At 41.7% G+C, this 20,585-nt stretch overlaps 2 protein-coding genes across 7 annotated transcripts in view; one reads left to right on the top strand and one right to left on the bottom strand.

Annotated features, from left to right (window-relative positions):
- Positions 1–17,154, top strand: part of LOC147013252 (GRB2-associated and regulator of MAPK protein 1-like) — a 66,069-nt gene extending 48,915 nt beyond the window's left edge. For 3 of the 5 annotated variants that reach the window (XM_085854931.1, XM_085854929.1, XM_085854933.1), the window contains 4 exons: positions 5,229–5,368; positions 5,503–5,982; positions 6,368–6,510; positions 9,466–17,154. In XM_085854931.1, coding sequence (XP_085711057.1) covers positions 5,229–5,368; positions 5,503–5,982; positions 6,368–6,510; positions 9,466–10,324 — 1,622 coding nt within the window. In that variant the 3' untranslated portion in view covers positions 10,325–17,154. The remainder of the gene's footprint in view (positions 1–5,228; positions 5,369–5,502; positions 5,983–6,367; positions 6,511–9,465) is intronic. The other 2 variants (XM_085854932.1, XM_085854930.1) reach the window with 1 other exon arrangement.
- Positions 17,155–18,504: 1,350 nt separating this feature from the next.
- LOC147013248 (adhesion G protein-coupled receptor F3-like) overlaps positions 18,505–20,585 on the bottom strand; it is a 156,025-nt gene continuing 153,944 nt past the window's right edge. For both annotated transcript variants that reach the window (XM_085854927.1, XM_085854928.1), the window contains one exon: positions 18,505–20,092. In XM_085854927.1, coding sequence (XP_085711053.1) covers positions 20,034–20,092 — 59 coding nt within the window. In that variant the 3' untranslated portion in view covers positions 18,505–20,033. The remainder of the gene's footprint in view (positions 20,093–20,585) is intronic.

Genomic DNA, 20,585 nt, shown 5'->3' with positions numbered 1-20,585 from the left:
GAGGAGAAGATGCAAATTGAAATTGGCTACCCCCTAAAAACACGTTTTTTGGGCGTGGCTTCGCCCATAATGGGCGGACCACGCCCATTTTCAGGAAAACACAACTGGATCATGATATAAACCTCCCACCAAAATTTCATCAGGATCGGATCAAAACCCACGGAGCTATGCTCGGGACAGACAGACAGACAGACATACAACAATAACGAATATATATATATATATATATATATATATATATATATATATATATATATATATATATATATATATATATATATATATATATATATATATATATATATATATATATATATATATATATATATATTGTTGTGGTTGACCAAATTCGCAAACCACCATTCAGGTCCCTTAGGTGAGATATCTCGGTAAGTATATGTGTAGTTAGGCCCAAACCCGTGGTCTAGTGGGAATACATGTCATTTATGCGTGCTGCGACTCTTCAGGATAGCCGTTTTTCTTTTACTATCTTTATTTTGGACCAACCGCCATTGTTACCACCGCCAACCGCGTCTCAACAGTCATCACAACATCAACCACCCACCGCGGCGCCGCTTCATCACGGCAGCCACGACCTTTGCCGTCACACCTCGCAACCGTCGCATCGCCACCGTTCTTGCGCCGCTTGTGGGTACCGGTATTGGACTCGTGCAGGGCACGCGCCGAACAGCGTGTACAAAACCACGGACTTTCCGCTCCAAAAACGGATCAAAAACGACTCACGCCCACTTTTGTTCCGTCCAATCGGTGAGCAAGGGGCGATTTGGCCCCGCCTCCAGGGCGTTGGAGGGCGGTCGCTATATGCAAATTCATGGATCAAAAAGCATTCACGCCCACTTTTTCTCGGGCCAATGGGGAGCGAGGTGAAAGGTCGAAGGCAGGGGGTCAAAGGCGAAGCCACGGGGCTTATATAAGCGGCTGCGTTCGTCAGAAAAGTGTCGTGTGTGCGTTGGAAGGGGTTCGCAGGAGGAAGAGTTCGGAGTTGGAGTCGGAGCGAAGAGGACGGAGCTGTGGAGAGGCGGCGGCGGCGAAGGCAGACGAGGGGGGTGCTCGCGTCGGTGCCGGGAGCTGCACACCAGGGAGGCCGACGGCGCGACCTGGTCGAGGTGGAGACGCTCGTCGCGGGACCCGAGACAGAGTAAAAATCCTCCTTTCCCCGAGCATCAGCAACCCCCTCCTGTTTCCCCCCGCGCTGAGATAGTGCGACCAAGGGGGCCCCTTTTCCCACCCCCTACCAGACACTGTCCGCGAGGCCCGCGGAGTTGGGGCACCATCGCCACTTCGCGCCTCATCATCAGACGGGTAGGCCCGACCCGGTCTCGGCCCCAGGCCCGCCTCATCCTGGAGGGTGGTTCTCTTTTCTTTTGCTTTGGGAATGTGTGTTGTCGGCGCCGTCTGTGAAGTAAAATTGTATAAGTGTTGCCGTGTGCTCGCGTAATCGGTATTAGATCTGCATTGTCGCATTTGCTTTTTGTCTTCTTCTTTTCTATGTGCTTTTGGTGGGATTGTATATGTGTGCTTTCCGTTCATCGCGAATAAATGTGCTTTATGTTGAACTGTTTTCCCGCTTCGCTTCGTCATTTCTTTCATTGAATCCTCATCTTGCTTCACGTAAAGGGTTGGTAGTGGGCTGAATACGCCCGATAATTAATCGAACCGTCGAGGCCGACGATAACACCGCTCGGTTATCCCGATAGTACGGAACGGGTCGCTTCAGTGGCCCGTTTCCGAAGTCGACCTGCGGCGAGGTGCGATCGCCCGGTCTACCCTCCGTGTGGGTACTTAGGTAGGTCGAATTTGGCGAGCAACCCTATCCCACGCGGGGGCCGATTGGCTCGATCGCGGTGAGACCGAAAGGTCCACCCGTGACTGGTTCCCGGCGTTAGTCCGAGAGGGTCACGACTGGATTGTCCGTCCGGTGGGCGACGTGCCGCGATTCGAGTTACGTGGCCGTCAGCACGCCGGCGGGCGTGGATCCGTAACAATATATATATATATATATATATATATATATATATATATATATATATATATATATATATATATATATATATATATATAGTGGTCACTTATATTTTTCGTGAAAATATTTTTTCGTGAACAAATATATTTCTTGAATAATAATCATACTTTTCTTTATGAAGCAAAAGTAAATCCACAAGAGCCCGTGAGTTATATTATTTAACTGTGCTGTGATTGGGGGAGGGGGGAAGGGGGTGGGATGCTCTTGGCCCCATCATTTTTGACCGAATTTCCCCTTAGTCTATTAAATGTAGCAAAAGGAAGCAATTAACCCAATTGTGGGATGACGTCACAATACATTGATGTCTGTCTTTTTTATACGTTTAAATATATATCTATGTAAATATTTTTCAAGTGTTTGTATGCTGGGTAGTCGATCTAGTCGAAAAAAAAATTTTTGAGATTTTTTTTTCTACCCTTATTGGTTCACGGAAAAATATTTTCACGAAAAAAATAAGTGACCACTATATTCGTTATTGTTGAGTGTCTGTCTGTCTGTCTGTCTGTCTGTCTGCCTGTCCCGAGCATAGCTCCGTGGATTTTGATCCGATCCTCATAAAATTTTGGTGGGAGGTTTATATCATGATGTAGTTGTGTTTTTCTGAAAATGGGCGTGGTGCGCCCATTTTGGGCGGATCCACGCCCAAAAAACATGTGTTGCTAGGGGGTAGCTGATTTCAATTTGCATCTTCTCCTAGGTGGTTTGTCGAATCTGACAGGGGTTTTGGTATTTGGTTACCCCAATGGCACCTGCATAGCCCCACGGAGCTCGATTTTTTTTTTTTTTCGTCCCAAGGTCAAGGTCACAAGGTCACGAACTTAGAAAATTTTGAATTTTGACATAAAAATCATACGACCGCCCAAACTTTGAGAGCTCGGATGCAAATATTTTTTATGCATAATCTTGAGGTCATTGCCCACCTAAAGTCTTGAAACCATTTTTCTCTATCTCGAACACCTTGCCCGTGGCGCCCCCTTCAACTTTGTTTTTACGCTGATTTCATCAAAGTATGGATAATCCGAGGAGTGTGAAATGCCATATAGCCTATATGACGTTATATTGTTCCTGGAATGTTCCAGAGGAAGTTTTGCACCAAAGGTCATAATCCTTGACCTTTAAAGTTCACAAAGGTCAAATTTTCAAAGTTGTGGTAATAAAACCGGGTTTTCGACCTTCTTCGACGAACTAACTCCATTAAGCTATAGCACTTATCTTGTTTCCTTATTTTAATGTCTACAACATTGTTTTGGGACCTTTAAAGGTTATGCAAAGGTCAAATTTTTAAAGTTGTTGAATGAAACCGGGTTTTCGACATTTTGCAGCTAATAACCTGTCACTCGTACCACATCATGTTGATCATTTTTATAACTTGGTCAAACATTATCACATTGTCTCATCCTTGACTACTGAAACAATCTACATCGTCAAATACCGCTCGTTAACAATCGTCGTATTCAGACTTGTTATCAGTATTTCCGTCGATATGTCTGTCTGTCTGTGCTTGTCTGTATGTGTCTGTTCAGTCCAGTGCTCCGTTAATACAATGGCGATTTCGATGAAACTTGGTGGGTAGGTTCATATCATGACCTAGTTGTGTGCAAATGAGAACCGTTGCTATGGACACCACCGTTGCCTCGCAACAGGACTTTGAATTTTTTGAAAAATCATAAAAAATTTATTTTTTCGAAAATCAAAAATCGGGCCACGAGCGACTGTGGGCAGTACATTCAGCCATATTGTCAAAATTTCCAGCCGGATCCTATGAAAACTGTCGGAGAAGATAGACTTTGAATGAACCCTGGTCGAAAACAATAAAAAAACGAAGTTCGTTATATCTCAGAGACTATGAGTCAGATATACATGAAACTGGTATGGTAGGTTCATGGTATGTCCTAGTTATGTGTGAGAAATAACCGTTGCTATGGGCCCCTCCGTTGCCTACCAACGGCCGAAAAACCTCCAAATGTGGGGGTATTTTAACGAAAAAACAATCTGCAACATTAACCCTTGAAGCTAGAATCATGAATTTTCTTGTGCTTCATCCTCAGGTCATTCCCCATTGAACGGGCCCATCGCATCAGGTTCTATTGGGTAGTCGACGACCCATGTCCGCCTACCGGCTTGTTTGCTTGTCTGTTTGTACGTTATTCTTTCACGGCTGAACCGTAGCACCTTGAGGCCCTAAATTTTGGGTGTAGGTAAAGCATAATCTTGGGGAAAGTTTTAAGCTACCACACGTTGGCCTTGATGTCCGTTTTGAGAATGGGATGCGGAGTCAGGCAGTGCTGTCGCCATCACACAGGCAAAATGTAACCACCATGAGGCCGATAACTCCATTGTTTTTCATTGTCCAACATGTCCTGAAACCACTGCTGGGAAAAGACCACCTGGTCGGGCAGCGCTGGGTGTCCCCCCCCCCCCACCCTGGCAGCGCTGGGTAGCCCCTGCTAGTAAATGTATGATATATATTTTTGTTTGTTTTTTAAAGAAGAAGAAGGCACTTCCAACCAAAAGTAAAAACTTGATCGACTACGATCAAGTTTTTTTTTTTACATTAAAATTAATTTTTTTGTATTAAAAAAAAAAATATATATATATATATATGTATATATATATATATATATATATATATATATATATATATATATATATATATATATATATATATATATATATATATATATATATATATATATATATATATATATATATATATATATATATATGAGCAAAAAAACGAGAGCAGACCCTGTCACCTGGTCTGAGACTGAGTCTGCTCTCGCTTTTTTGCTCAAATTAGCAGAGTCAATCGCATTTTTACTTTTGGTTTGAAGTGCCTTCTTCTTCTTTAAAGAAGTGTCATCCCAACTGCCCCAATCTTGTATTAAAAAAATAAATAAATCTATATATATAAATTTTTTTCACCAAAAACTGCTTATACATTCGTTAATAAACCTTTATAGTTAATGGAGACAATTACGATGTCAATAAAGGGTTACAGCTGTTGCTTCAGGTGATGCTCGGACTGCAAGTTCCAATCCTGTCTGCTATACAGTTGTTTTGTCTGAATATGATTTATGTACATGTTCTTCCATGATCCTTTGAACTCTAAATGAAAACAATAAAGTGTGGGGAGGGGAAGTTATCATATTAAGGTGACAGGTGTGTTACATGAATGATGCAGGTGAGCGTGCATATGAGGACCTCGTCCTAGATCGAGTTTCCTGGTTGAATCGTTGGTTTGACATTGAGGCGTACTCATGTGCCGTACGAGAGGCACGTTCCGATGGAGCAGATGATGCACCATCCAGCCCTTTAAAGCAGGCAAGTGAAAGCAATAACTAACTTGTTACCTCCACCACCAAAAGTGGACGGAGTTTATGTTCCTTGGTTGTGGGATTAGGTGTGGGTGTACTTAAGTGCCAGTGGTTTCAGTGTCTTTCCTTTGTGGTTCACAGGGCATGGCAAATCGACCTTGTGCTGGCGGTTGTGGAACTCTGAGTATTCCTTCTTCACTCGCCTATGCACGGGAGGACCTAACACAATCTTTCCATCGTCTGTCGGTCTGCGTTTACGGCAACAGCCTCCTCGAGAATGGAGACGCGAACCTTCTCCTGAGTTCAGCGGAGGGAGGGTCTGACAAGTCTGTTGCTCAAATGCCAAGTCTTTGCACATTTTCTGACCTTACAAGCAGCATCGATAGCAATTACGTTGAACCGGAAGAAAGTTCGGAGCACGCTCGGGCATCTGACCGCTCAGAACTTCAATACGAAGAGCTGTGGACCGAACAGACAGCGTTGGCAGCATCACGATATTGTTGCGTTTCTTCTCTCGGCTTGGACTCCTGCAGCAAAGCTCCACGTGGTGGTCTGGTGTTAAGGAGAGGATTGTCTCAGGAGCCGCAAGGCCCACCCCCAGTACCACCCAAGTCTGATGCTGTAAGTAATAACCAAAAATTGCCTGCAAGTCTTTGTGGATCACTTGTTCAGAAATACACTTTTTGCTCACCGAGCTCGTTTTCCAAATGATTTTACCGTATTTGGCATGACTTCGTCAGCTTGTTTGGTGTTACGTACATGTAAAATATTGCACAGGAATTTTATCGAAACAAAGCATTTTGCTGGGGAGAATTGTAAAGGTACCTGCATAAACCCCATTTGTAATTATACCAGCCGATGTAATTTATTTTTCAAGTATAAATAACATTAACTTTCAGAGACTTCTGTCATTGATATCCGTGTTTCCACTTATTTAAGCCTCACTGTCTCCATTTCCCTCCACCATCGTTTCTATTCCCCTTGACTCCCAATCTGCTCATCCAAGCAGGTAAGGGTTGAGTGTCGGATGCTGAACGCCCCTCCAGTTCCACCACGTTCTGGGAGACCCTCTTCTAGTCCGCCTCTACCGCCACGCTCTGTTCCACCAAGTCCAAATCTTTCGTTTTACTCGTCTGGCCTACTTCACCTGTACGTGTCATTTCTCTTCTTTTCAGACTCGTTCTAAATCAAAGATCAAATGCTTGCTAATGAAAATTATGTGTGAGTAGATGTTATTATTAATGGTGGTGGAGGGCCATCTTTATTGGATTGAGTCCTATCTCGTAGATTAACTTTAAACCAAATGATGATGTGAAGTAGTCCATGGACTCTATGTGATAGGATTGTTTAACTCCTCAGGTCAGGATGTTGGCATTTCCCAACTTGGCAGTTTAACAACGTTTGAGCTATTTATTTATTTATTTATTTAAACACAAGGAAGAGTACCCGCCCCAAATGACGGGAAAAGCTAATAAAAGTATCTGTCCCCAGTGACGGGAAAAGTTTAAGTTAATCTATCAATTTAAATAATATTTCATGGACTTTAAAAAAAGTCAATTGTGTTGTACTCCTGGTTTTGCTCAGACCCGAATAGTGTAGTACATTGTAGAAAAATCGTGCAAATTATGATACAAGCATCAAATTTGGCATTTCTGTTCTGCAGGACTTTCTGATCAAATCTGCCTGATTGGCCATTTGAAAATCCAAATTTTGAAAAATTTGAAGAAAAAAAAAACCTTCAAAAAAATTTGAAGTCACAGCTGACTGAAATTCTTGAAGCGCAAGTGAACATCCCAGACAGAGAACCAAGGGGAGATGCATTCATCATTGATGGCTCAACACTTATCAATGCCCTACCTCCACGCACTTCAAAGAAATTTGATGACTATGCTAAAGAAGACATCATCCTAAAGGTGGAATCCTATGGTGCCAGGTACGAGAGGGTGGACGTAGTGTTTGATGTGTACAAGAAGTCAAGTCCGATGTCCGAGGCAAGGTCGAAAAGGGGGCAAGGATTCAGAAGAAGGGTGACAGGAACCAGTAAGACCCCAAGTAACCGGAGAAGCTTTCTTCGAGATGACAGCAACAAGAATGAGCTGTTTCACTTCCTTGCGGAAAAGATGTGTGAAGCACAGACGACAAGCACAGTCATTGTCACAAAAGGAGAAGATGCCATTAGCAACACCAGGAAGTCACTGGATGCTGTGTCTCCATGTTGTCATGAAGAAGCTGACACTCGAATATTTGTACACACCAGGGATGCAAGGACGGATGGTAGCAAGTCCATTATCATGAAGGCTAATGACACGGACGTACTAGTCATAGCAATATCTGTACTGCCATCCTTACAGGAACTAGGTCTTGAGAACATGTGGATTGCCTTTGGCCAAGGAGCCAAGGCGCGATGGATTCCAGTATATGAGGTAGTTTCTGCAATAGGGCCTGAGAAAGTTAGAGGGATCCCATACTTCCATGCGTTCACTGGATGTGACGTCGTGTCTGCCTTCCACGGTAAAGGGAAGAAAACTGCATGGCAGACTTGGAACGTCTTTGATGATGTTTCTGAAACATTCACCAATCTCAGCCAGCATCCAACATTGATTCGTGATTTTGACTTTTTTGAAGTTTTTTTTTATTTTTTATTTTTCAAAATTTGATTTTCAAATGGCCAATCAGGCAGATTTGATTAGAATCCCCTAGAGAACAAATGTGCCAAATTTGATGCTTGTATCATCATTTGCACGATTCCTCTCAAAAATTGCTGTTATCTGCCCCACTAGAAGCACTGAGCTACTTATACCACCTATGTGACCTACCCCAAAATGGCGTTGAAACATAGAGCGGTGGAGGTTGGATTTGTCTTAAAAGAGGACAAAATATCCTGGTTGCGAAATAAAATTTGGCATCAACATTACTCATGCCTGTTTTCCCTTCATTTCAAAAGTGAATGTTGAGATTTTCAATGCAGTGTGAGAAGCGGCCACCATAAGAGAGAGAGAGAGAGAGAGAGAGAGAGAGAGAGAGAGAGAGAGAGAGAGAGAGAGAGAGAGAGAGAGAGAGAGAGAGAGAGAGAGAGAGAGAGAGAGAGAGAGAGAGAGAGAGAGAGCGTCAGAGAGAGAGAGAGAGAGAGAGAGAGAGAGAGAGAGAGAGAGAGAGAGAGAGAGAGAGAGAGAGAGAGAGAGAGAGAGAGAAAGAGAAAGAGACAGAGACAGAGACAGAGACAGAGACAGAGACAGAGACAGAGACAGAGACAGAGACAGAGACAGAGACACGGAGACACCCAGACACCCCTTGCATCACATTCTCTTCCTCTTATGCTGCCTTACCTTCCCATGCCATTATGTTGCCTTCCCTTCCCATCACACTGCCTTCCCTCCACCTCCCCTCATGCTTACCTCCTCCCAAACCCCCTCCTCCTCCCCTCTCCCCTTCCTCTTCACTCCCACCCCTCTCCCAGAGTGTTTTGCGAGTTTGGCATGGCGTCGCTCTCTCCACCCCCCCTATCCTATCTCTGCCCATGCTCACCCCTCCTTTCTCTCTCCCTCCCACCCTCCCCTCTCCCTCCTCTCTCTCTCCTCTCTCTCTCCCTCCCGTCTGTCTTCTCTCCCTCCCCTCCCTGCCCTACTCTCTATTTCCCCTCATTCCTCTCTCCCTCTCCCCCCTCTTAATATTCTTGTCAGCGAAGTAATGAGTTGTATTTGCTCGTAGGTAAATCAACTTGGGAGTCAGGGACTGAATGAAAATCAAAATTATCTTATTCTGGAAAGATTAAAAAAATCCTTTCCATATTTGTTTTCAATCAAATTAACTACTCGTATTGCTCCACATGGTGAATGTCAGTAACTCTTTAAAAGGTTGAAACCACATCTTGATTTGGTTGTTATCTCTGCTTGGATAATGTGACTGAAATGGAAGATCTACAATTAAGTTTTTGAGTGTCTTCTTTTTGAATTACCGCCACTTGTTTTTGATTTGCAGTGAGGCACACGATGCATTAAGTTAGAATGATAAATATCTATGAAAACAAAGTTTTGATCAATGTCTCTGAGTTTTGTCTCCTTGCATTTCAGTGCGTGTTAATATCGTGCACAATTTGCTTTTCAGGGTTGATGATGCTTTTGACAAGATTGGCAGCAGCTCTGAGTGGACAAAGCCACCACACAATCGCTCGTGCAAACGAATCCGACCCTCTTCTGTCGGACACCCGTCCCCGAGGCATAATGCCGATGGTGTCTCCAATGACACGCGTAGGGGATCTGGCCCTGACACCAACTCAATGAGCTTTTATGAACAACAGCCGATCTTTCCAGGCTTTGCGCAGACTTCTCTTGCAACTGTGGACTTCCATTCTCAGTCACATGTTCTCGCCTTCCCTCCTCCTGTGACTAAAGTAGAAACACTAAAGAACATGTCTGATAAGACTCCAGTTTCCAATGGTCATACAGATGTACCGAATATGTCACCAGTATGTAAGTCGAGTTCTCCACACGATGAATTCCATTTGTCAAAAGCGTGTGCATGTGATCATTCACGGTCTCCAAAACATATACTCGCTGCTGAGGGCAGTAAACCTCATTCTGGCTGCAATTGTGATTGCTGCATTATATCGACTCCAAATAGCCCTTGCACTTTGCCAGGAGTAACTAATTGGCCAACTGAGACAACAGAATGTGTGCCACCATTGCTGCCCTTCTGTGGAACTCCAGGCGATCGATCAAGCGGCGATGGAATGGCCTGGCAGCCCCCTGACGAGCTGTCTGGTTTGTCTGTGGAAGGTGTCTGTCAGTGCTTGCGTTTCATCGGCCTATCCGAGGAGGCCTTGGGCCGGTTTTCACATGAGTGCGTCGATGGAGCACTGTTGACTCAACTCACTGAAGAAATGCTTCTCTTGGACTTCCAATTGAGCAAATTGCAGGCACGGAAAGTTCTCCAGTTTGCTGGAGGCTGGAGGCCGAAACTATGAGATCGTAGCATTTCCTTATTTTATGCCTTCCAGCTAAAGTCCAGTGCTTTTTAATCTGTCTGGGAAACACTGAACATTTGCCATCCACTGTGGGGAATCTATGGAGCCGAATGTGTACTAATCTGTTAACGAACGGTTGAACCAATTATTCGAATATTATCATCATTCTTTAGAAAAACAGCATTTTTGTATTGAAGTCGAAAAATCATAGATTTGTTAAAATCATGAAATAAATGTTATTTTGTCGATAACTCTCCACCAGGAAATGAGCTCCTGGTGCTTGAGGTTTCATCATGCGGTCAAAACACATTTGATGGTAATGAGCTCAATTGTTAAGAACTTGAATCCGAGATGACCCTGAAAGACCCAATATTTTCTTGAGCATCACCATTTTGCAGCTTTGTATAGATGTTGTGCAGCAGGCCCCTTAATTCTAATGTCAGGCACTCAGAGGAAAAAAGAAAACCTCCCACGGAACTTTGGGACTACACTGTTGGTGTAACTTTAGTCATCAAACAATGTATTAGAATTAGAGTATCTCTTGAACCTGACAACAACTTGGTCAGGCCCGACTCTTGTTTATTAGGATTTGACCAAGTGCACAATTAGTTTCCTTTTTATTATTAATGCACCATCTTTTACACAGTCTTCAAACTGTGGTTTTTTATTATTATAATATTGAGCTGTTTATATAATTGCATGTGATGACTGTAGTTGGGAACGTCAGCGTAAGGTTAAGATGGAGGGACGGATGGCTACGTTCAGGTATTCATTTATTCAACCGTCTGCCTTTATTGTTTGAGTTGATGAGATGGTAGGCCTTTCCCCCATTCTTGAAGGATAAAGAAGTCCTGAAGTTTTTATCTTGGGCAAAAACACCCCTTGCGTTGGACACAAGAAGGTAGTGCTCTTTGTGGAGGTTACTTGCTGTAAGGTGCTTTTCCAGTCATGCTTTTTGAGGGTCCCCTGACATGATAAGGCATGGTGGACAATGTTATACGATATATTTTTTTTCTTCATGTTCTTGGTGGTGTGGTATTATTTAATTTTATTTTAAAGGGGCAGGTGGAGGGAAGGAGATGAATATTTACACAGCTTTAAGATTGTCGTAAACTTGGGGGTTTTTTTTGTACATATCGACCACTTGTGGCTGTGTTTTAAAGTCATTGTTCTGTCATACCTGTCGAAGATTCCTTTTGGAAGTTGTCCTGTTGGTTGAATTGGAGCACAAAGTCTGAAGGTGCATTGTGGGGGTAGAGCGAGAGATTAGCATGCAAAGGTGATGCATGCAGAAAGTATTTTATTATTATTATTGTTATTATTATTATTAGTACTACTCACCTAAGTTGTGTACCTTATTGAAAGGGATGCTAGTCGAGGAAGAGTGATTTTCCACATGCACTGGGGTTGAGGAATACTCTAAAAGGATGGTCAATACAGTAATACCTCGCTTAGCACTCAGGATGCGTTCCTGGAAAAGAGAACGCCAACCGAAGATGCGCTAAAAGGAGTCATTTTAGCATTCTTTATGGAGAGACGCATTCCCGACAGCATTGTTTCTTGAACATGAACGGCATATGAGGGATTCATTGGGGGTACAGTATTGGTCATCATCTGATCGAGCGAACAGTATTGGTAAAAGCGTTAATAATGATACAGATGGTAAACATTAATTTAGGAATAAAAAGAATATTTTTTTAATTAAAATAACATCATTAAGTATTAACAAAAACGTAAAATATGTAAAAATATCAATAAAAATAATAATTGACGTCATTCTTACTGGTACTCCTACTCCAAAATGACAGCGGTGGGACACGAGGTGGGAGGAGGCTCATCCTGCTGCGGAATAAAAATCACTGATTGGCTCGGAGCGTGTGCATATAGTGCAAACAATGGCGGTTCACTCTGCTCGCGCTGCATGTTACAAATTCTCTTCATTTTTTTTGTAAACATTTTCTCCGGGATAAAGCTCTATAATGAACTGGCATTCTACAGGGCAACGTTAAGTGTTGTATTACTGTATGTGACCACATTGCCTCTTGCATCATCTGGAGGGGAAAACCGTTTGTGTCGCAAGACACTCCTTTGTTGAACAAGGCCATTTGTTGAATGAGATGATCATCCCCCCTCCCCCTTTTTTCATCCTGGGCTACATCTGAACCTTCATGCCATGTGTCTGTCCCTTATTGTACCCATCAGTACATGTTGTCTCACAAAAACCCCCTTGGCTGGTCCTTCCTCCAGAATCCCTGCAATCTTTCCATGTTCAAACTCTGGACTCCTCATAAACACATTACGAAATATCTTTAGCCAGCTGTACTCTCTCCATTACAAGGAACTTAGACAGAGGAGGAGGCCATTTAGCCCATCATGCCTGTGCTTTATAACTTTATAACTCCACATTAATTCAATCCATCAGTTTATCTACTTAATTTAATTAGTGTGGGGTGTGGCTGGGCAGCGAGAGGAGCATGTACAGGTATTCTCTTTATACTTGTCATTGATATAGTGTCAATAACATCGACAGTGTGTACAGAGAGAATATTGCAGGTGAAACATGAATGTCCTCAAGAGGGTGTTTCGACACTTGCATGATCTCGTGAGATAAGTAGCTTGGTTGGAAAGTATTCATTGCTTGACGAGACTTCATAATAGTCAGTTGGTTGAGCAATGTAGTTATTTCAAACATTTAGATACATGTCATGTGGGCACTGGAGTTGTGGCTTTTTTTTCAAATCTTGTATTTTCATTCCAACCTCCATCAACCCCACCAATGTTATGCAATTTGACCGAATATATATATATATATATATATATATATATATATATATATATATATATATATATATATATATATATATATATATATATTTTGTGGCTTGTGGAAGAGCTGATGAATAGAGCGGTGAGAGGATGACTCGTAAACCTTGGAGCAGAGAGAAACTGGCAGGTAAGTGATGGCGAATGAACAAACGGGCAAAAAAAAAACAAGTTGGGATGTGTTTAACAACACCAGATAACTCAGGAGCTAATTGGACAATGATCATGTGAGCATATAGGAAAAGCTGATGAAACAAGATAAATGTGGTAAAGAGTGACTAGAGAAGAGGGTCGATGTCATTGCCTGATGTAAAGCGCTAAGAACTTCGCTTAAGGATCAGCAATAGTGGATATCATGAGATGGTGATTACTTGCTGTTTTAAATGAGTGAAGGGGAGAAATGATTGGACAGATTTGGGGAGGCAATTCCAGTTAAGTGGGAGCTGGGAATAAAACCACAAAGGTGAGCGGTTTGCTTGAAATTGATTAGTATGACCTGCTGGGACTTGACAGGAACAATAGTTGAGAAGGCTGGTGGGGAAAGACGATATATGAGGTGGAAGAAAACTGCTCAGCCACCAACTTGTCTATGGTGGCAGAGCAGCAAGACCTGCATCTCAGCTTCTTGCTGAGTGACTCAAATTGCCATCAGGGTCTTGCATTCCTCTGCTTCCACGACACAAGATGAGATCGGGTGCCACCAGGCCATGGAGGAGAACCAGACTCAGTCTGTATATATTTTATTGAGACACCATTTGTGCATTCTCTTCATCTGCAATACCACAATATATATATATATATATATATATATATATATATATATATATATATATATATATATATATATATATATATATATATATACAACCGAACAAAGACTTTAAAGAAACATCACAAAGAGGAGCGATATTCAGTGTTGGGAGAAACAATTGGTTACATCAATAGGTGATGTGTGAGGTCTTCCTGAACTTTGTTCATTTCTTGCACTGTACTATGAGCTTCAAACTTATCACAGATTCTCAAAATGGTTTATTGTGTCGGTGGGGAGGTTGCAAATTCTCGCCTCCACATTCCCTGCACCTCACGTGTGTTCTCAGATTAACAATACCACTTCAAAATCAGCTTACGTTGCTCTCAGGACAAGCGAACTGTCTCCATCTTGTCCTGCACTGCCTTATGAGTAACAGCTGACCGATGCCACGCAATCATTCCATCACACACTATTGCCATATGTTCGGTGTTGGTTACATTCAAAATCGCCCCTCTCTCTGGAAAGTTTTATTTTAATACTATAGTCTGTATACATTTTTATTGAGACATCTTATTCACTGAAGAGATGAGTGGACAAGTACTAACTTGGTCCTGCAGAGAATTCCTTGGTACTGCCCTGTCCTAGAGACCAGAATGTTTGATCAGCCCAGCAAACATCATAGGAGATTCGATTGTTTTTGGTTATTTTTCTGCTGAAGATGTTTTGCGGTGGTGTTGTTGGCTATTATAATTAAATATATATATTTAGAACGTTTAGTCATAATTGATTGAAGTATAGTCATAAGTTTTATTATACATCCCAATTATAACCAAAAATGCCTCCTTGGGTCCCCTCCCAGCCCCCCCTCCCTTCATCCTACTTCGTTATATAAACATTTACTTTATTCAGTTATTTTTATATCCTTTTTGCTGTTGTACCACTGTCTGTTTCCGGGGTAATTGCTCGGGGAACACTACAAGTTGATCACTTCACTTGATTTTTGCATCTGACTGATGCATAAAAGCTGAAGGCATCATCGTATTTGGCAGCGAATGGTTTGCTGAGATGTTCACCTCAACTTGAGGAGGTCGACAGCATTCTGGCTTCAGTTGTCTGAAGTAAAATGGGCAAAAATGTGTGTCACAGACAGTGTTGACACCTGTGGAGGAGCTCGAACACTGAACAGATCAAGACGAAGCAGAATGAAAATAACAGTCGAAGGAGAGGCAGGGAGGGGGGGGGGGTGGGATACACCAACAGTGGCGGCTGAGACAAAATAGGAGACTTGGAGAAATAAGGGATGTGGGGAAGAATGAGAGTTGGGGAAGGACACAGAGAATGTGAGTGAGAGCTAGTTTGGGGAACAATGAGATGATTTTTGTTTGCTCTAAGCTGAGGAGTTATGTTTCCATCTTTGAAGGCAACGCACATCTATTGCTGCTTTTATTGGGCATCAAAGTGTCGCTGTACTTTGAAAAAGCTAAGGATTTTTGATGAAATGAGGATGAGGAATGTGGCAGGTATCATATGCCAAAAAGTCGGTGGCCACCTCTCCATCCTTGCTCACCTCCCTCTCTGCACAGTGGGATTCAAATATTTCCAAGTATAGTGTGCATGCAGTGTTGTTGGCTAATGTCAAGCGATGATTGCTTGAGCACGATGATTGCTTGAGCACGCATCCTCACATCTTGAGTTTAAAGTGCACTTTGAGTGAAACTTACAATTCAGAGTGCGGTTTGAACCAAAATATATTTTGTTGCAAATTCCTCTCGCACCATACTTCCCCTGGGCCCACACTTGCTGCCTGTGCTTCATTTCTGCAAAACTTGTCGGTTCATGCACACCGGCACCGTAACGTTTTTTTATATTCAAGAAGTTGATTGTAGATGTTCAAACATATTCAACCAGACCCCATGTCTTATGGGCTGCTGACTGTCACTTGTCTGACAAAGGGCATGAGTCCCACAACATGCCTTCCGATCTATCCACTGCATCCTTTGGTCCTTTATAATCTCCACAATGGTTGTGTCTCACCAACTCAAAATATGGCCACCACATTCTCAACACTCCCACCCAACACGTAAACTGTCCCAACTCGTCCTTGTGATTTCCAATGTATCTCTATCCAATGAAGTACGTTCTCTTCACACACGTTCAAAAGCAACTTTCAACCATTGCTGGCTAACCAATTGGTCACCTACTTCACCGTCTCATCGGATTGACTAGCATTTGAGGTTTCCGAGCAGGCACTGTGCAAAATTCCAACTATGGGATCATTTTATCGGAAAAGGGAGACATACGTGATCCCGATTTGCGCACACCAGGTTTATGAAAATTGTACACTAAATGTTTTTCCTGCCATTGAAGGCACTTATTTTGTAATGGAGGAAATACATATTCGGTGCCATGCACTGACCTTTCCATGTGCAGCTGGCATAGGCCTTGGCACTGTTACAAACGTGCTTTTGTTAATTTCTATTCATTCATTCGTTCAATTGCCAGAGGCCCTGCCCTTTCAACCAAAAATGTCAGTTTGGAGTGGTATTCCTTGGTGCCCGAGTAACGTCATGAAGTAGAAATGATTATCGAGATTTGAAATGGAAAGATGTTACTTATTGACTCTCCTTGGTATTTGGCATCGTCACCAGTTATTATGGATTCGTTCAAGTGATGGAAAACTTGTATTCCATCAGTGAAAAAGTTTTTGATCTTGTAATTTGTGAAAGTGGCGGTGCTTTGATCCACGCACCATTTGCAACCTTTGCCCTTTTTGACTGGAATGTCTGTGCAAATATTTACTCGAGTTTGTCCTGAAGGTCACTTTTGCAAATGGTTGGTCTATTCCAAATCCCCAAATATTGCTTTGTGCCTATTTAGTGTCCACTTACCCTTTCCCTGTTCTTTTAGTTTACCATTGCAGTTGTAAGTTCTGTATCTTGCGGATTAAACATTTTAAAGATGGCTGAAGATGGTCCAAATACGAAAACTGCAAAAAAAAAATGAAAAGTCTAACTACTGTTTATATTGTATTACAAAAGTAATTTTTATTTTTATTTTGAGAATGCAAGAGAGGGGTGGTACTGTGCCTAAAAACATGTGAACTTATGTGTAAAAGCCATGTGATTGTCATTCTGACTGGCGAGGGTTGCACATCACTGGTTTTGTTAAGTCTTGCATACCTGTAAATAATAATATAGTTAATCACAGAAACTGAATGCTCAAAGATTTTATGATACGAATACATTGCTGCTATGAACACTTGACTTGTGATCATTCGATTTGAGTCTGTGGAGTTTGTTCATCACAAAAAAGTTTTGAGACTACTTTCCGAAATGAACTTTTTCATCCCCTTTTCCATTTCATACACCCCATACATTCCCTTCCCTTCACTTCCCAATTTATTAAAGATATTACCTCTACCCCCTTTTGAATCCCATCATCCAAGTACTCTTCCCTTATTTTTATTATTCCCATGGTTTTTGAAAGAAACGGGGGGGGGGGGGGATATTATGAGCTGCTCAGTCTGTCTATTCATCCGTCCATCACGCTATCTCCTCCTAAACCGTTGGGTAGAAATTCACCAAACTTGCTAGTTATGATCACTACATGGCATGAACGTGCAAGAGCAGTGTCACTTTTGGCTCCGTCCACTTGTGTGGAGTCACGCAATGCAATTACAGGCAAATTTTAAAATATTTTCAAATGAAACTTTCTATCTACAATCAACATTGGGAGATGCATCAGATATGTAACGATTGTTTTTTTTAGATTTGACCCTCAGTTCATAACCCAGGGTTGTTGGGACTACGGGTCACAGAAGTCAAAATGGGGAAAGGAAATTTTAACTCAAAATTTGGTATCGAGTCGATCTTGGTGGAACTTTACGCCATATTTCAACTTTGTTTTCGGGAGGAAGAATGGGGATTTACGATAGTGCACCATCAACTTCACTCTAGTTTATTTTTCCTTTCTCAATCTCTACCCCTCCCAACCTACACTTCTATAATTCTATAAATGGCCCTTTAGGATGCAGTCAGGCATGGGCTTGAATCCTGGGAAAGGTGGGAGATGCAGGTTATCAAAAGGTGAGTTTGATTAGCAAATGAAATATGGCAAACTTTTTAAAGGTGGAGATTCAGCTGTAATGCTTTTCTTTATTAGAAGTTGGTTTGTTTTGGTTTTGTTTGAACTGTCTGGTCTTGGGCTCATTTACAACTAAAATTGTTGATCTAAAATCCTGTATTGGATTGAAGGCCCTTTATGGCAGCAGAATAGAATCTCCAACAGCTGTGTCACGTGGTGTCCGGGAGTGGGATCACCATGAAGAATCCTTTGGAAGGAATGTGAAGCTACGTACCTCTCCAAACGCTTGCTTGTGGGTGTGAAAGATCCCATGAAATAACCCTGAACATATTTCATTTTTTGCTTTGTCTTTGTCGACCACCTGCATCATTCAGACCATTCCGAGTGCTGCAATGATCCCATGAAGCTCGACAACTAGCAAACCTTTCACGGGAGATGAGACGTTTTGTTGAAAAACAATCAATTAGTCTTTTTAAAAAAAATTCCAGTGCAAAGATGAAAATAAGAACCACCAAGTCGTGAATAATTATATATTACATAATTTTTATTCAATGTATATTAGCATCACTATGCAAAATTTAAATTAAATGCTTGACAAAATTCATGATTATTGAAGTTGCTGTTGAGTTTAATCAAGTAATGTGCATTCGAGTAGAGACAATAGGCTTAAACATTTCGATAATAATTTAAGTTTGCAGGCAAATCTTGCATGTTTGGTCTTTTTTAACCCCCCCGCCCCCACAATCCCCTCTCCATCGCTATATCCTCCACCCTCGCTCTCTCCCTCTCTCCCTGAAGGCAGGTTAATTGCTGTAAAAGCTCTCTCTTTGCAATGGTTATACCGGGCAGTTTACCTTTGACTTCCCAATGGTAATCAGGGCAGGAATTTGTAGTTTGCTTAGGTTGTCAATGATAACTCGCCTACTTTTCACGAAAGAATCTGCATAATGGGATATTTAACATGCACCAACCAGTGCTGATAGATCGGACACCTGGCTTAATGTCCATTAAAGGAACTGCGCACATAATGATGCTTCGTCCTGCCTGCAAACCATGCACCCCATCCACCCTGTTCCCCAGAACTGATTTTCTTCCAGTCGCACCCCCTCCCTAACTTCATTTTCTCAATTCATGACTGGTGATAAAGGAATGGAATGTATTTGTTTATTCAGTGGGGACTGCGTTTTGGTGGAAATCATTTTGCATCGGCTTTCTCAATTCTCGGCATACTTAGTGTTTTAATTACAATGTTAAAAGCAATTTTAGAAGTTTAAAATATTTTTTGTATCTTTGCCTCAAACTACGCAGTATACACAAGGTCGTTTTGCATGCTATTTAAAGTTGCTAGGTGCACTCCAAGGTGATAAGCCTCTGTCATAGTGGAACGGTGTGGGTCAGGAAAATCCGTGAAATGAACGTGAGATGCAAATGTTGGCGAATTTGCAGGTTTGGAGAGGGAGCTTTTTGTAGATGTATTTGGTGCTTAATGTGACCAGGTGCTGAGTACGTTTAGGTACTGCTAAGCTCTCATGTCATTCGTTATGACATCTCTTACAGAACACAGGATCTTAAACCACAAGATCACATTGCTTTTCATGACTAAACTGGGGGGGGGGGGGGGGGGTTTGAAAAATTGTGAATCAAGATGCCGCAGCTTCAATATACGCAATATAAAAAAATACTTTGAAATAAAATATTAGAGTAAGTGCAAAGTCCACCCTGAGCCGATAATTTTTGGACAAGAGGTTTAAAAAAAACTACCCAAGGGAAGCAAACGTTTTGTTCTAACTTACGTAAGTGTTTGGAGAACGATTGTAAATTTGAACTCTAACAATTAAACGTAAGATTGAGATTGCTGGCAGGTCACCGATGAATACTCAAAACAAAACCAGCAGTCACAACTTATATATTTGTTAATATCATCACGAAATCCAGAAAAGTCCTTTGATTAAGATTTTTTTTTTTTTTTTGCTCTTGCATTGCAAACCACAGTTTGAAGTGCCGGTGGGAGCAAATCTTTGAACCCCACAAGTGATCTTCTGAAGAAGGCGTTCAAATGTAATTGTATTGACTTTCTTCGGATTTGCTTTTGCCTTTGCCTTGGCTGGTAACTGCAATGACAGTTTAGATCAGAGACAGACTCATGAATATTGAAATTGGAAGTGGAGAAAGTGAATGTTTATAAAATATAATTCCTTCTGTGCGTGAATTTTAAATTGCACTTAAAAAAAAAAGGTTTTGCTTGAAACTGTAAGAATAAAAAGGTGATCTTGTTAATGTGTACAATGGCAGACTGTGGAAGGAAATCCAGACTGGAAGTGAAACATACGAAGATAATGTTATTTACAAGTAATGAAAACATTTTAAATAAAAAATGCAAAAGGATATAGGGATGGTAATACAATTATTATTATTATTATTATTATTATTATTATTATTATTATTATTATTATTATTATTATTCAGTATACATCCTGTGTTTGCTGGCTGCATCATTGCTGGGAGCATGGCTGTGCCGTGGAAGCAGTGCCCCTGCTACAAGTAAGCTGGTACTCATTTTGCCAACCCCAGAAGGATGACAGGCTGAGACAACCCACCTGGTGT

This window comes from Eptatretus burgeri, chromosome 14 (assembly GCF_056783735.1).
Source record: "Eptatretus burgeri isolate ZD-2024b chromosome 14, Ebu_testis_v1, whole genome shotgun sequence".
Lineage (NCBI taxonomy): Eukaryota > Metazoa > Chordata > Myxini > Myxiniformes > Myxinidae > Eptatretus > Eptatretus burgeri.
Note: the sequence above shows the minus strand (reverse complement) of the source record. Positions and strands in the feature narration are given on the sequence as shown.